Source organism: Lottia gigantea (assembly GCF_000327385.1).
Source record: "Lottia gigantea unplaced genomic scaffold LOTGIsca_95, whole genome shotgun sequence".
NCBI lineage: Eukaryota > Metazoa > Mollusca > Gastropoda > Lottiidae > Lottia > Lottia gigantea.
In genome coordinates this window covers 453597-467730 of record NW_008711088.1, presented here as the reverse complement: position 1 = coordinate 467730, position 14134 = coordinate 453597, and the positions used below count along the sequence as shown (strand labels likewise).

General features: G+C 33.6%; 1 protein-coding gene across 1 annotated transcript; it reads left to right on the top strand.

Moving 5' to 3' along the window:
• Nucleotides 1-174: 174 nt before the first annotated feature.
• Nucleotides 175-11592, top strand: LOTGIDRAFT_170234 (hypothetical protein; the record flags this gene model as incomplete). Its single annotated transcript, XM_009068863.1, has 10 exons — nt 175-189; nt 254-355; nt 5724-5783; nt 7053-7118; nt 7592-7652; nt 8752-8828; nt 9421-9518; nt 10025-10201; nt 10820-10945; nt 11538-11592. The coding sequence occupies 10 exons, from the start codon at nt 175-177 to the stop codon at nt 11590-11592; spliced, it is 837 nt and encodes a 278-aa protein (XP_009067111.1).
• Nucleotides 11593-14134: the final 2542 nt, after the last annotated feature.

Sequence of the window (14134 nt, the reverse complement as noted above, 5' to 3'; positions counted from 1 at the left end):
CAACATAATCATCTTTTTCCAGATCGACAGGGCATTTAAAAATCGTGTTTGAAATTTCGTATGAAAATTTGACTTTCATTTTAGGCACAGACAGGATGGCTACAGCACGATTTCGGCCACGTGTCGGTTTTTAAGAATTACGCAAACTTGGATCATGCCTTTCACCATTTTACAATGGGATTCATAAAGGTAAACTATCTCCTAAATGCTTGCTTAACTTTAGTTGTTGTCTAATAGAATATCTTCTTTCCAGGGCCAAGTTGGATGGCTTCAACATGATTTTGGACATTTATCTGTCTTTCACGATTCCACGTTGGATCACGTTTTACACCATTTTACGATAGGATTTATTAAGGTAACCTTGACAACGAGGCTTGGCTCCTTTGTGTGTTATACATTTGCAGAAAGTTACAAATTCATTGTTTATTGTTCTCTTGTTCTCTTGTTCAATTCTGATTTGAGGTGTGCATGCAACGCTGGTATTTTTTTCAAAATTTTTTAGTAAAAATATCAAATATTTGAACACTTAACGAAAACTTGATTTTTTTAAAAAATAAATTGGTGACTCAAGAAGTTAAAAAAATATAACTTCACTTAAAGGGATTGTAAAAATATTTCTAAATTTTTTATATGTATCAGGGACACTGATAGCATCAATTTACACCATTCTAATTTTCAATCAGACGTCTGTGGTTCTTGTTTAAGAGATTGTAAAAAGGTTTTCTAAATTTTTTATGTATATCAGGGACACTGATAGCATCAATTTACATCATTCTAATTTTCAATCAGACGTCTGTGGTTCTTGTTAAAGAGATTGTAAAAAGGTTTTCTAAATTTTTTATGTGTATCAGGGACACTGATAGCATCAATTTACATCATTCTAATTTTCAATCAGACGACTGTGGTTCCTGCAATTCCAGTAAGAATAAGTGTTAACTGACGTCACTAATCGCAAAGGTCCTTATATAACAGCAGTTTTTGAGATAGTAAAAATGCTAAGTTTTAGTAGAATTGCGGGAATCACAGACATCTGATTAAAAATTAGAATGGTGTAAATTGATGCTATACCCTGATTTTGGGCCAGTTATGTTCAGCTTTTTCAAGCTCAGAGCTTATTTTGTTTTACAAAATCATTGATATGTTGTGTGCACACCTCTATAACATAGACCTTTGTCGTTCTGTTTCTGTTTTTCTTGTTCTCGATATTCCTTCGTATTCCAGTTATTACAGAGTTATATTCCTTTCCAATTTCAACTCTAATAATCACAAAGCTTCTTCCAAATTCAGAGTGTTCACATATATTTCTTGATCTTCCATCAACATTCCTTCAATTTCCAACTTAAATATTCATATAACTTTTTCCAAATGTGGAGTGTTCACATACAGTTTAATTCTAATTGGACCAAACTTTCGTTCTGTTCTTTTATTAGCTTCTATTTTTAATACAGTCACTTCAGTTAAGGTCTAACGACAGCCTTCTTGAACAATCATCTGTTTGATGACACCGCCAGCCAATCAAATTACTGCCCTCTACAACGCTGAGATTTTTTGACACGTACAAAAGATAATTCTGAGAAACATTAGAGACTAAATTCACCTTTTGTTCTTGTCACATTATCCCAGCGTTGGAGAGAGCAAGGAATTTGATTGGCTGGCGGTGTTATCAAACAGACAAACGTTCAAGAAGGCTGTCATAAGACCCTAACTGAAATGGCTATATTGAAAATAAAACCTAATGAAACACGTAACAAAAGTTTGATCTAATTTTTATTAGTCTGTTTCACATATATACCTTTTCACGAATATCCTCAAATAATCATTTAATTTCCCCCGTATTACGATTTTAACAGAATTTAAACATTCTTTCAATTTCCAAACAATCATATATGTCTATCATTCGTATCTACGGCGGCCATTCTCGGCACGTCTGACAATAACGGAAGTTACTCTGTGCTACAAAATATAGTTCTTCAGATGTAAGTTATCTCCCGTGAAGACTCTATCCTCGTAGACAGGAGACGTCTGGGTGTGAGAGACTAGTCAGATGTCAGCATTGGAGGACCGAAGTAGTCAGATTTATCCAGGTTATTGTCAGGCGTAGCGAGAATGGCTGCCAAAGATACGAATATATATCTGTTCCATTTGAATATTCCTGAATCCTTTCAAAACTCTACTCTACTCTGCCGCATGAATATTTATTTAACGCTGCCCAAATTGTAAAGTATTAGTTAAATTTTTAACGATCACTGCCATGTTCGATGGTCAAACTTGTCAATTATGCATGCAATTTACACTAGAGAATTTACAATCAGATGTCTAGTTCTTGTCAAAGAGATTTTCTAAATTTTTATGTGTATCAGGGACACTGATAACATCAATTTACACCATTCCAATTCACATTAGTCCTGTGCCTGTGCTTTCGTAACTTTGTCATAAGTACAAAGCTACAACCTTTATTACCTAAAAAAAAAAAAAAAGTCACTTTATAGCTCTTGACAATCAAAATGGCTTCACATTCGAGTAAAAAAACTGGTGCAGACACTGGAGAACCATCCATTGCCTATACACAAAACAAATAAAGCTCTTCCATTGGCTGCCAACAAAGATACAAAAAGACAATACACCCTGACAAAATATAGTCATGCAATGACAATGAATAAACACCTTTTCAAACATGTGAAAAAACTAAAACAAAACCTTATTTGTAAATTTCTAATGTAAACACCAAAGGCTGCCTTTCTCTCCTTGTGATGAACTAAAAACAAACCAAGCATGTAGCAATTATATATCTATGTTACCTTGAATATTAGTATTGATATAGCTGTTGAAAGAGGTTTTCTAGTATGTATAAGTTTATATATTTACATTTGGACAGTTGGAAATCGAAAAAGAGCAGGCTAATGCCGCTGTCCTAGCAAAATTTCCCTCATTGCACCCTGCATGGCGTTGCCCGTCTTCATTAGCCCACATGGTGCAGAAAAGTAGGACGTAAAACTCCATTCATTTCATTTCACGAACTTCATACTTATACCTTGATTGTCCCCAATTCTTATACAAAGCCTAGAAAACCTCTTATAAAATTCCTTTAATTACATCGTTAACAAATTGTGTTTAATTAACTTACTGAATTAATATTAATTTAACAAAAATCTGAAATTAATACTTGTTTGAATTATTGGTGCAAAGACTATTATATGCTTGAAGTTTGATGCAATCAAATTCACTTACTACTTACTTGTATCTCAACTTACTTATATCTGAACATACTTACTACCTACTTATATCTGAACATACTTACTACCTACTTATATCTGAACATACTTACTACCTACTTATATCTGAACATACTTACTACCTACTTATATCTGAACATACTTACTACCTACTTATATCTGAACATACTTTCTACCTACTTATATCTGAACATACTTACTACCTACTTATATCTGAACATACTTACTACCTACTTATATCTGAACATACTTACTACCTACTTATATCCAAACTTACTACTTACTTATATCTCACCATACTTACTACCTTCTTACATCTCAACTTAATTTCTTACATCTCAACTTACTTACTCTTCACTTATATCTCAACTTACTCACTACTAACTTATATCTCAACATACTTACTACTTACTTATATCTCACCATACTGACTACTTACTTATATCTCAACATACTTACTATTCACTTATATCTCAACTTACTCACTACTAACTTATATCTCAACATACTTAGTACTTACTTACATCTCAACATACTGACTACTTACTTATATCTCAACATACTTACTACTTACTTATATCTCAACACACTGACTACTTACTTATATCTCAACATACTTACTACTTACTTATATCTCAACATACTTACTTATATCTCAACATACTGACTACTTACTTATATCTCAACATACTGACTACTTACTTATATCTCAACACACTGACTACCTACTTATATCTCAACATACTTACTACTTACTTATATCTCAACATACTTACTACTTACTTATATCTCAACTTACTCACTACTTACTTACATCTCACCATACTGACTACTTACTTATATCTCAACATACTGACTACTTACTTATATCCCAACCTACTGACTACTTACTTATATCTCAACACACTGACTACTTACTTATATCTCAACACACTGACTACTTACTTATATTTCAACATACTTACTTATATCTCAACATACTTACCACTGACTTATATCTCAACATACTTACTTATATCTCAACATACTTACTACTTACTTATATCTCCACATACTGACTACTTACTTATATCTCAACATACTTACTACTTACTTATATCTCAACATACTGACTACTTACTTATATCTCAACATACTGACTACTTACTTATATCTCAACATACTTACTACTTACTTATATCTCAACATACTGACTACTGACTTATATCTGAACATACCGACTACTTACTTATATCTCAACCTACTTACTACTGACTTATATCTGAACATACCGACTACTTACTTATATCTCAACCTACTTACTACTTATTTATATCTCAACATACTTACTACTTACTTATATCTCAACACACTTACTACTTACTTATATCTCAACACACTTACTACTTACTTATATCTCAACATACTGACTACTTACTTATATCTCAACATACTTACTACTTACTTATATCTCAACACACTTACTACTTACTTATATCTCAACACACTGACTACTTACTTATATCTCAACATACTTACTACTTACTTATATCTCAACATACTGACTACTTACTTATATCTCACCATACTGACTACTTACTTATATCTCACCATACTGACTACTTACTTATATCTCAACATACTTACTACTTACTTATATCTCAACACACTGACTACCTACTTATATCTCAACATACTTACTTATATCTCAACATACTGACTACTTACTTATATCTCAACATACTTACTACTTACTTCTATCTCAACATACTTACTACTTACTTATATCTCAACATACTTACTACTTACTTATATCTCAACATACTGACTACTTACTTATATCTCACCATACTGACTACTTACTTATATCTCAACATACTTACTACTTACTTATATCTCAACCTACCGACTACTTACTTATATCTCAACATACTTATATCTCAACTTAATTACTTATATCTCAATTTACTTACTATTTATATCTCAACGTACTTACTACAGTTATCTGAAATTTAGGTGAAGAAAATATACAACTAACTTTTACTAACTTGACTACAATTTAAATGCTGGATAACGCTTGTACTAAAAACACAGCTGATAAAAGATTCTACTGAATTAAGATATTATTGTGGAATGATTTTGCCTTGTTGTTTTTTTTGTGTTGGATTTTGATATATGTGTTCAGGAAGTGATTTTTGAATTTTTGTTTCAGCATTCGTTAAAGGTTTCAACAATTATATGTTCACTGTTGTACTCTTTACATTTTTAAATCACAAAATATTTTGTTAATTTTCAAAAAATAAGAAGATTAAATATTTTTTTGAATTTTTTACTCAAAAAAATTATGGTTTTAAAAAAGATTCAAAAGAAATTATGAATTTATGATTTTAGTCTAGAATTTTGTATTTTTGATTGTAAATGATAGTTCAAGATATTAAATTTAAAAGAAATTATACTAATTTGTGAAAAAGTTTTATCAAGAATTTTGTATTTTTGATTTTTTCTCTAAAGGGAGCTTCAGCACAATGGTGGAATCACATGCATTATCAACATCATGCTAAACCTAATGTGGTAAGTATTTCATTTCTATTTCATTCTTGGAAGCTGCCGTGGCTCAGTGAGTTAGACGCTTGAAGGTCCAGGGTTCAATCCCGGCATAGGTCAAGATATTACCTTCAGATTTTTCAACCTGGTTTCCCCCTGTCAGTGAGTTAGATGCTTGCTTGCTAACCTGAAGGTCCAGGGTTCAATCCCGGCATAGGTCAAGATATTACCTTCAGATTTTTCAACCCAGTTTCCCCCTGTCAGTGAGTTAGATGCTTGCTTGCTAACCTGAAGGTCCAGGGTTCAATCCTAGCATAGGTCAAGATAATACCTTCAGATTTTTCAACCCAGTTTCCCCCTGTCAGTGAGTTAGATGCTTGCTTGCTAACCTGAAGGTCCAGGGTTCAATCCTAGCACAGGTCGAGATAATACCTTCAGATTTTTCAACCCAGTTTCCCCCTGTCAGTGAGTTAGACGCTTGCTTGCTAACCTGAAAGTCCAAGGTTCAATCCTAGCATAGGTCAAGATAATACCTTCAGATTTTTTAACCCGGTTTCCCCCTGTCAGTGATGCAGGACTGACATGGAAAAAGCATCTTGTCGTTCGGATGGGACAATAAACCGAGGCCCCGTGTGCTACAGGCTGTGCACGTTAAAAAGATCCCTCGACAGTTGGAAATCGAAAACGAGCAGGCTAATGCCGCTGTCCTGACAATTTCCCTCATTGAACACTGCATGGCGTTGTCCGTCTTCATTAGCCCACAAGGTGCAGAATAGTAGGACCTAAAACTCCATTCAATTCATTTTCTATTTCATTCTTTCTTGAAGTTAAAGGGAACTAATATACACTCCGTAACATCCACATTGTAGTATTATTCTTAATGTTCAAAGCTGCGTTTATATTGCTAAAAATACAATTCCTTTCTGTGCTGGTCCAGACCGAGACCAACCCCTTCCTTTCAAGACTCGGTGCCCAGCCCTTTCAATCTGACTCCACTGCCACTTATTGTTCTCCAGATAATTTATGACTGTCTAAATGCAGCTACAGGAATTCAAAAAAAGATTCCATGTCAAGTGGATCAATTTTTGCGAAAGTTGGGACCTGACCCCCTCCGAAAAATTTATAAAAGATATATGCTATAGTTCATTGTCTTCAACAAGCCAGGCCAAAATATTAGCATAAAAAACTGACCGAGATATGGCAATTTGAAATTTGTGTCAAAATTGTATTTAACTGTTTTTTGTTCGTATTTTTTAAGTTTTTATAAATAATAAGACATTATTTTTTTTTTTACAGATGGATAAAGACCCTGATGTAAGAGTTGAAAAATTATTTGTTGTTGGTGACCATATGCCAGTTAAGGTAAGGGATACTTTTTGGTTTTATTTTATCCTGTCAAATTTGCAGTGGTGGCACATTTATCCTTGTTCCTGCAATTCCGCTAAAACTTAACATTTTATGGCGTCACTATCACAAAGGTCCTTAGATATTATCAGTAGCTTTTATGATAGTTTTAGTGGAATTGCAGGAACCACAGACGTCTGATTGAAAATTAGAATGATGTAAATTGATGCTATCAGTGTCTCTGATACACATAAAAAATTTAGAAAACCTCTTTACAATCTCTTTAACAAGAACCACAGACATCTGATTGAAAATTAGAATGATGTAAATTGATGTTAACAGTGACCCTAATACATATACAAAAATAAAAAGGCGTAAATATTATGACTCTGTTACAATGGCTATGAACTTTGCTTTCAATGTTTGTCCATTATCTTAACACGTGTAACTATGTAAACGAAATAATAAAATATTTGATTTGTTTTATCTAGGTGGCCAAAGAAGGAAAATCGAGCGTCCCGTTTAACTGGCAACATCGTTATTTCTTTATCGGTGAGTTATCTTTACTTTTACCTACTGACCTCTGACCCTATTGACCTATAACCTTTGACCGTTATTAAGTCACGTATTGTTATCAGACTATAAATACAAGTTTAAGAACAAGTTATCTTAAAGGGACAGAGGCAGCATTTTCGGGTGTTGATTTGAGACTTGAATATATGTAAATAGTCTTCAGAAGTACTAGAAATGTACGAAAATCACATAATTCCTTCAAAAATACAACGATACACTATACATGGTCCTTGGCTTGGTTGATTTGAGTCTTGAATATATGTAAATAGTCTTCAGAAGTACTAGAAATGAACGAAAATCACATAATTCCTTTAAAAATACAACAATACACTATACATGGTCCTTGGCTTGGTTGATTTGAGTCTTGAATATATGTAAATAGTCTTCAGAAATACTAGAAATGTACAAAAATCACATAATTCCTTCAAAAATACAACAATACACTATACATGGTCCTTGGCTTGGTTGATTTGAGTCTTGAATATATGTAAATAGTCTTCAGAAGTACTAGAAATGTACGAAAATCACATAATTCCTTTAAAAATACAATGATACACTATACATGATCCTTGGCTGTCTATTTCTATATATGTGTTTTCTATATATGGCAGACATATTTAACATTCAAACGTGGATAATTCTAGACACACATGGATTTGAAGGCTCAAATTTTGACAGTGAGCTGTGAACACTATTACTGATTACGCTTGTCAAATGACCTTCTCAATCCCATGTTGACATTCCATGGTGACATCCCATGATGACATGCCATGGTGACATTCCGTGGTGACATGCCATGGTGACATGCCATGGTGACATGCCATGGTGACATGACATGGTGACATGCCATGGTGACATGCCATGGTGACATGCCATGGTGACATGCCATGGTGACATGCCATGGTGACATCCCATGGTGACATCCCATGGTGACATCCCATGGTGACATCCCATGGTGTTCTGAACGTTTTGCAGAACAGATCATCGAATCATGACATGTGTTGATGAACAAATTGCTTTTGCTAAAGTGAAACACAGTAAAAATAGAATATTGGTTAATACTTTGTATCTATTTCAGTTGGTCCACCACTTCTGTTTCCAGTGTATTTTCAAGCTACTTTAATACGCCATGTTATTACTAGGAGAGCCTGGGTGGTAAGTCTTCCATATTACTTTCTCATATTGCTAGAAATATTTTTCTTTCTAGCACAGTCGGCATCTTTGCGTCATCTTTCCTCATTAATCCATTCGACCCAGCTGTAAATGGGTACTGAATAAGTCATCTGGAAGAAAGGATCCTCATGAACTTAAGTTATTATCCTTGTAAAATCATTACCAAGAGGTTTGACCAAGAATCAGCTGGTAGAAAGGATCCTTGTGAACCTAAGTTGTTATCCTTGTAAAATCAATATCAAGAGGTTTGACCCAGGATCAGCTCGTAGAAAGGATCCTCGTGAACCTAAGTTGTTATCCTTCTAAAATCAATATCAAGAGGTTTGACCAAGGATCAGCTGGTAGAAAGGATCCTCGTGAACCTAAGTTGTTATCCTTGTAAAATCAATATCAAGAAGTTTGACCAAGGATCAGCTGGTAGAAAGGATCCTCGTGAACCTAAGTTATTATCCTTGTAAAATCATTACCAAGAGGTTTGACCAAGGACCAGCTGGTAGAAAGGATCCTTGTGAACCTAAGTTGTTATCCTTGTATAATCAATATCAAGAGGTTAAAATATTTTATTCTGTTACAGGATATGGCCGTATTGGTTTTATTTGTTGCCAAGTTTTTGTATCTATACGTACCATTGTTGGGTTTGGGACAAACCATCATCTATTACTTCCTAATGAGGTAGGAATCCTTCTTTTCATTATTACTACTATGTTCTTACTTATGTATGTTAGTCTCAGCGAGTTAATATTTCAACCTGGTTTCTCCCTGTCAGTGAGTTAGACGCTTGCTAGCTAACCTGAAGGTCTAGGGTTCAATCCCAGCATAGGTTGAGATAATACCTTCAGATTTTTCAACCCAGTTCCCCCTGTCAGTGAGTTAGACGCTTGCTAGCTAACCTAGAATTCAATCACGGTATAGGTTGAGATAATACCTCGACAATTCTAAATCAAAGGCTAATGCAGCTGTCCTGTCTATATTTCCCTCATTGCACACTGCAAGGTGTTGCCTGTCTTCTTTGGCCTAATCAGGTGCAGAAAAGAAGGACATAAAACTCCATTCATTTTATTTTAATCCTTTGACGAAATCTTTAACAAATCTTACAATAAATTTTGTCATAAGTAAAACCCCACATAGTCAAATTTATACAGTGTGGTTATATCCCAATTTGTACCATAATATTTCAGGATGCTTGAAAGCCATTGGTTTACCTGGGTCAGTCAGTCGAACCATATTCCCATGGAGATCGATGAAGATCATGCTGAAGCTTGGTTACCACTACAACTCCACGCTACTTGCGACATTGAAAAATCTTTCTTTAACGATTGGTTCACGGGACATCTCAACTTTCAAATTGAACATCAGTAAGTATCAAATACAATATCATTTTAATTTCGAATAAATCAAGATAATATCTTCAGATTTCCCCCTATCAGTGATGCATGTCAGAGTTGCTGACATAGAAAGTGTCGAGTCGTTCAGATTGTCTAATTGTTAAAGATCCATCGACAGTTGGAAATCAAAAAAGAGAAGGTTAGATAATACCTTCCGATTTTTCAACCCAGTGATACAGGTAAGAGGGGCTGACATGGAAAATGCGTCTAGTTGTTGGGATGGGGCCGAGGCCCTGTGCGCACGATAAAGATCCCTCGACAGTTGGAAATTGAAAAAGGGCAAATGATTGTGAATAAGAATAAGTCATAACTTTCAAATGCAAGTCTTATGTAACTGAGTTGTGTTCAGAATTCATGACCACTTTCATTATTCACAACTATACGCAACTGGTAATCGTTATAGTGTGAAGGCGCTATGAGAGTTGCGTTCGTAACTGATGATCGTTATTCTTATTCGCAACTGTTTATCGCCATGGTGAGAAAGCTCCTTTGGTTACATGAGAGTTTTGTTCGTAACTTACGATATTTCAGGATCATTTCCCTGGTAATTGCCATATTTTAAAAATTACTTTTGTTTTTTATTTTCAGCCTGTTTCCAACGATGCCACGTCATAATTTATATAAAATTGCACCCCTGGTGAGGTCATTATGTGAAAAACATGGTCTAAAATATCAAGTTAAACCTTTATTACAATCTTTCAAAGATATTGTCAGGTCAGTCAAATAATTTCTATTTATTGATCCGTTAAAAACAATAGGTTTTATGGTATTAGTGTATCGAGAACTTCGAAAGATAGAACAGTGACGTTATAATCTAAGCACGATCTTTTTGGATTTATTAGGAATATAAATTTTGGATGGTCTAGATAATAACTTGATTTTTCAACCCAGTTTCCCCTGTCAGTGATGCAGGTAAGAGGGACTGACATGGAAAAAGTGATTAGTCGTTCAACCCAGTTTCCCCTGTCAGTGATGTAGGTAAGAGGGACTGACATGGAAAAAGTGATTAGTCGTTCGGATGGGATAATAAACCGAGGCCCTGTGTGCTACAGACTGTGTACGTTAAAGATCCTTCCACAGTTGGAAATCGAAAGAGAGTAGGCTAATGCTGCTGTCCTGACAAAATTTCCCTCATTGCACACTGCATGGTATTGGCTATCTTCATTAGCCCACTCAGGTACAGAATAGTAGGCCGTAAAATTTATTTCATTTCGTTCTCACAAACTGGTCAAAAAAAGCTAAAAAAAAAAAGATAGTCAATATCAAACGTGTTGAACGTGACTTTTTCATTTGTTTTTTATTTTAGTTCTTTGAAGCATTCTGGAGAATTATGGTACTCTACCTACAACCAGTACCGATGAAAATACACCTACATTTCTCCTTACTGATAACATCGTTAATATTCTAAACAACTTAATAAATACAAAATAACTTTGGGTACAGAAATTAACTTTAGAAAATACAGAATAACTTTGGATATAGAAAATAACTTTAGAAAATACAGAATAACTTTGTGTACAGAAAATAACTTTAGAAATACAGAATAACTTTGGATACAGAAAATAACTTTAGAAATACAGAATAACTTTGGATATAGAAAATAACTTTAGAAAATACAGAAAAAACCACTTTGGATATTGAAAACAACTTTAGAAATACAGAACAGAATAACTTTGGATATCGAAAACAACTGTAGAAAATACAGAATAACTTTGGGAAATACAGAACAGAACAACTTTGGTTATCGAAAACAACTGTAGAAAATACAGAATAACTTTGGATATAGAAAATAACTTTAGAAAATACAGAAAAAACCACTTTGGATATTGAAAACAACTGTAGAAAATACAGAATAACTTTGGATACAGAAAATAACTTTAGAAATACAGAAAAAACTACTTTGGATATTGAAAACAACTGTAGAAAATACAGAATAACTTTGGATATAGAAAATAACTTTAGAAAATACAGAATAACTTTGGATATAGAAAATAACTTTAGAAAATACAGAATAACTTTGTGTACAGAAAATAACTTTGGGAAATACAGAACAGAAGAACTTTGGTTATCGAAAACACAAAATACAGCAAAAAAACTTCTACAAAAATGTTTGGTGATATGCAAGAAACTTCTGGATTTAACAAAATAATTACAAATATGAAAAAACTGTTTTATATTATACAAGAAGGCTTTAGATTATATAAAAAAAATAGCTTGGAATGGTTCAAACTGACTTTAGAGTATGTACGAAATTTGGTAATATGCAGAAATAGATTATAGAGAGACGACTGCGAATTCTTCAAAAAATTCTTAAATTGTTCCAAACAACTTTGTAATATGCACAAATCATTGGGGAAAGAGTTGGAATTATTGAAAAATTATTTAGATTTATTGAAAATATTTTTGGATTATGGTCATTTTACACGAAAACGGGCATTTTGATCCCATTGATTATGAAAATTGTTTTGAAAAACTTTTACACATCCATTGGCAATAGTTAGATATATATATTTATAATATATAGTTTATGACATCACTAACCCTGAAGTCGGAATTGGTGATGTCATGTATATCATTATAGCAGATTCTTGTAGACTCTCAAAAATTTGATCAGATCGCGATGTAAATTTAGCCAACTCTTCCTGACTATAGTAGATTCTTAAAGTTATTGAAACAATCTTAGCGCTAGGATATCCTAGAAATATTGTTAGCAGCTAATAGCCTTGTCACAGGGACTGGGACCATTAGCGATCACACGGTCATATGACATGCTTCTGTCGACTTAATTTTTCATCGTCGTGGCAGCTCAGTAAGATCGCGTCTCTCCAGTGTGATGAGGCTACACCCTAGGACGTACTAGCACTAAGATAGTTTTGAGACAGTCCTTATTTGGCTGTTTTTTTTCGCTATTTATTTTTGTATCAATATGCTTGAAAACCTATTTATTCAGTATTTCTTTCTTATCATACGTCACCTTAAAGTGATACTACGTCTTAGAATGAACATAAAATTTAATTCTCAAGAATGGTCAATATGAGTGTATATTCTTCAGTCAACTTACCTGGTGTCATAAAGTTACAACAGAATCCCTGTCAAATCTAGAAAATTGGAAAATTCATAAAACTAAGTAATTATTGAAAAATGCTTAATCTTGATATTTATGGATAATTACTAAGTTTTTTAGATTTATCAGATTATATAAGGATCATGTTATGTTATTTATGACACCAGATATATCTACTGGCTCTTATTCACCAAGTTTAAAATTCTTCAATTTTATTTTCATTCCAAGACGAATTTGATATTTTTGGAGATTTTCTAGCCTTTGTATGTGTATCAGGGACACATCTGTAGAAGCTAGAAGCTATACACATTAAAAGGCTTGACAAATTTCTTAAATCTGTAGCAAATTTGAGAAACAGTAATCTGATTGGTTGATACAATTTGATTTATTTTGATTGACCAATCAGATGACTGGAATGTAAAATCGTTTAAATATCGCGCTCACCATCATTTTATTTTCTATTGAAAATTTTTATTATCATTTGAAATTTGTCTAATTTGTGGTTTCCCTTGAAAATTATGTTATGATGATTTTTTGTTAATGAATTAGTCATAGTGCCAGAACAAAAGCACCTGATTTCAACTGGTCGCTTATTCTAGAAACAATCGTAGCGCAAATATGTCCTACAAACAGTGTTAGAAGTTAAGACCCTAGGATATCCTAGAAACAGTGTTAAAAGTTAAGACCCTAGGATGTCCTACAAACAGTGTTAGAAGTTAAGACCCTAGGATATCCTACAAACAGTGTTAAAAGTTAAGACCCTAGGATGTCCTACAAACAGTGTTAGAAGTTAAGACCCTAGGATATCCTACAAACAGTGTTAGAAGTTAAGACCCTAG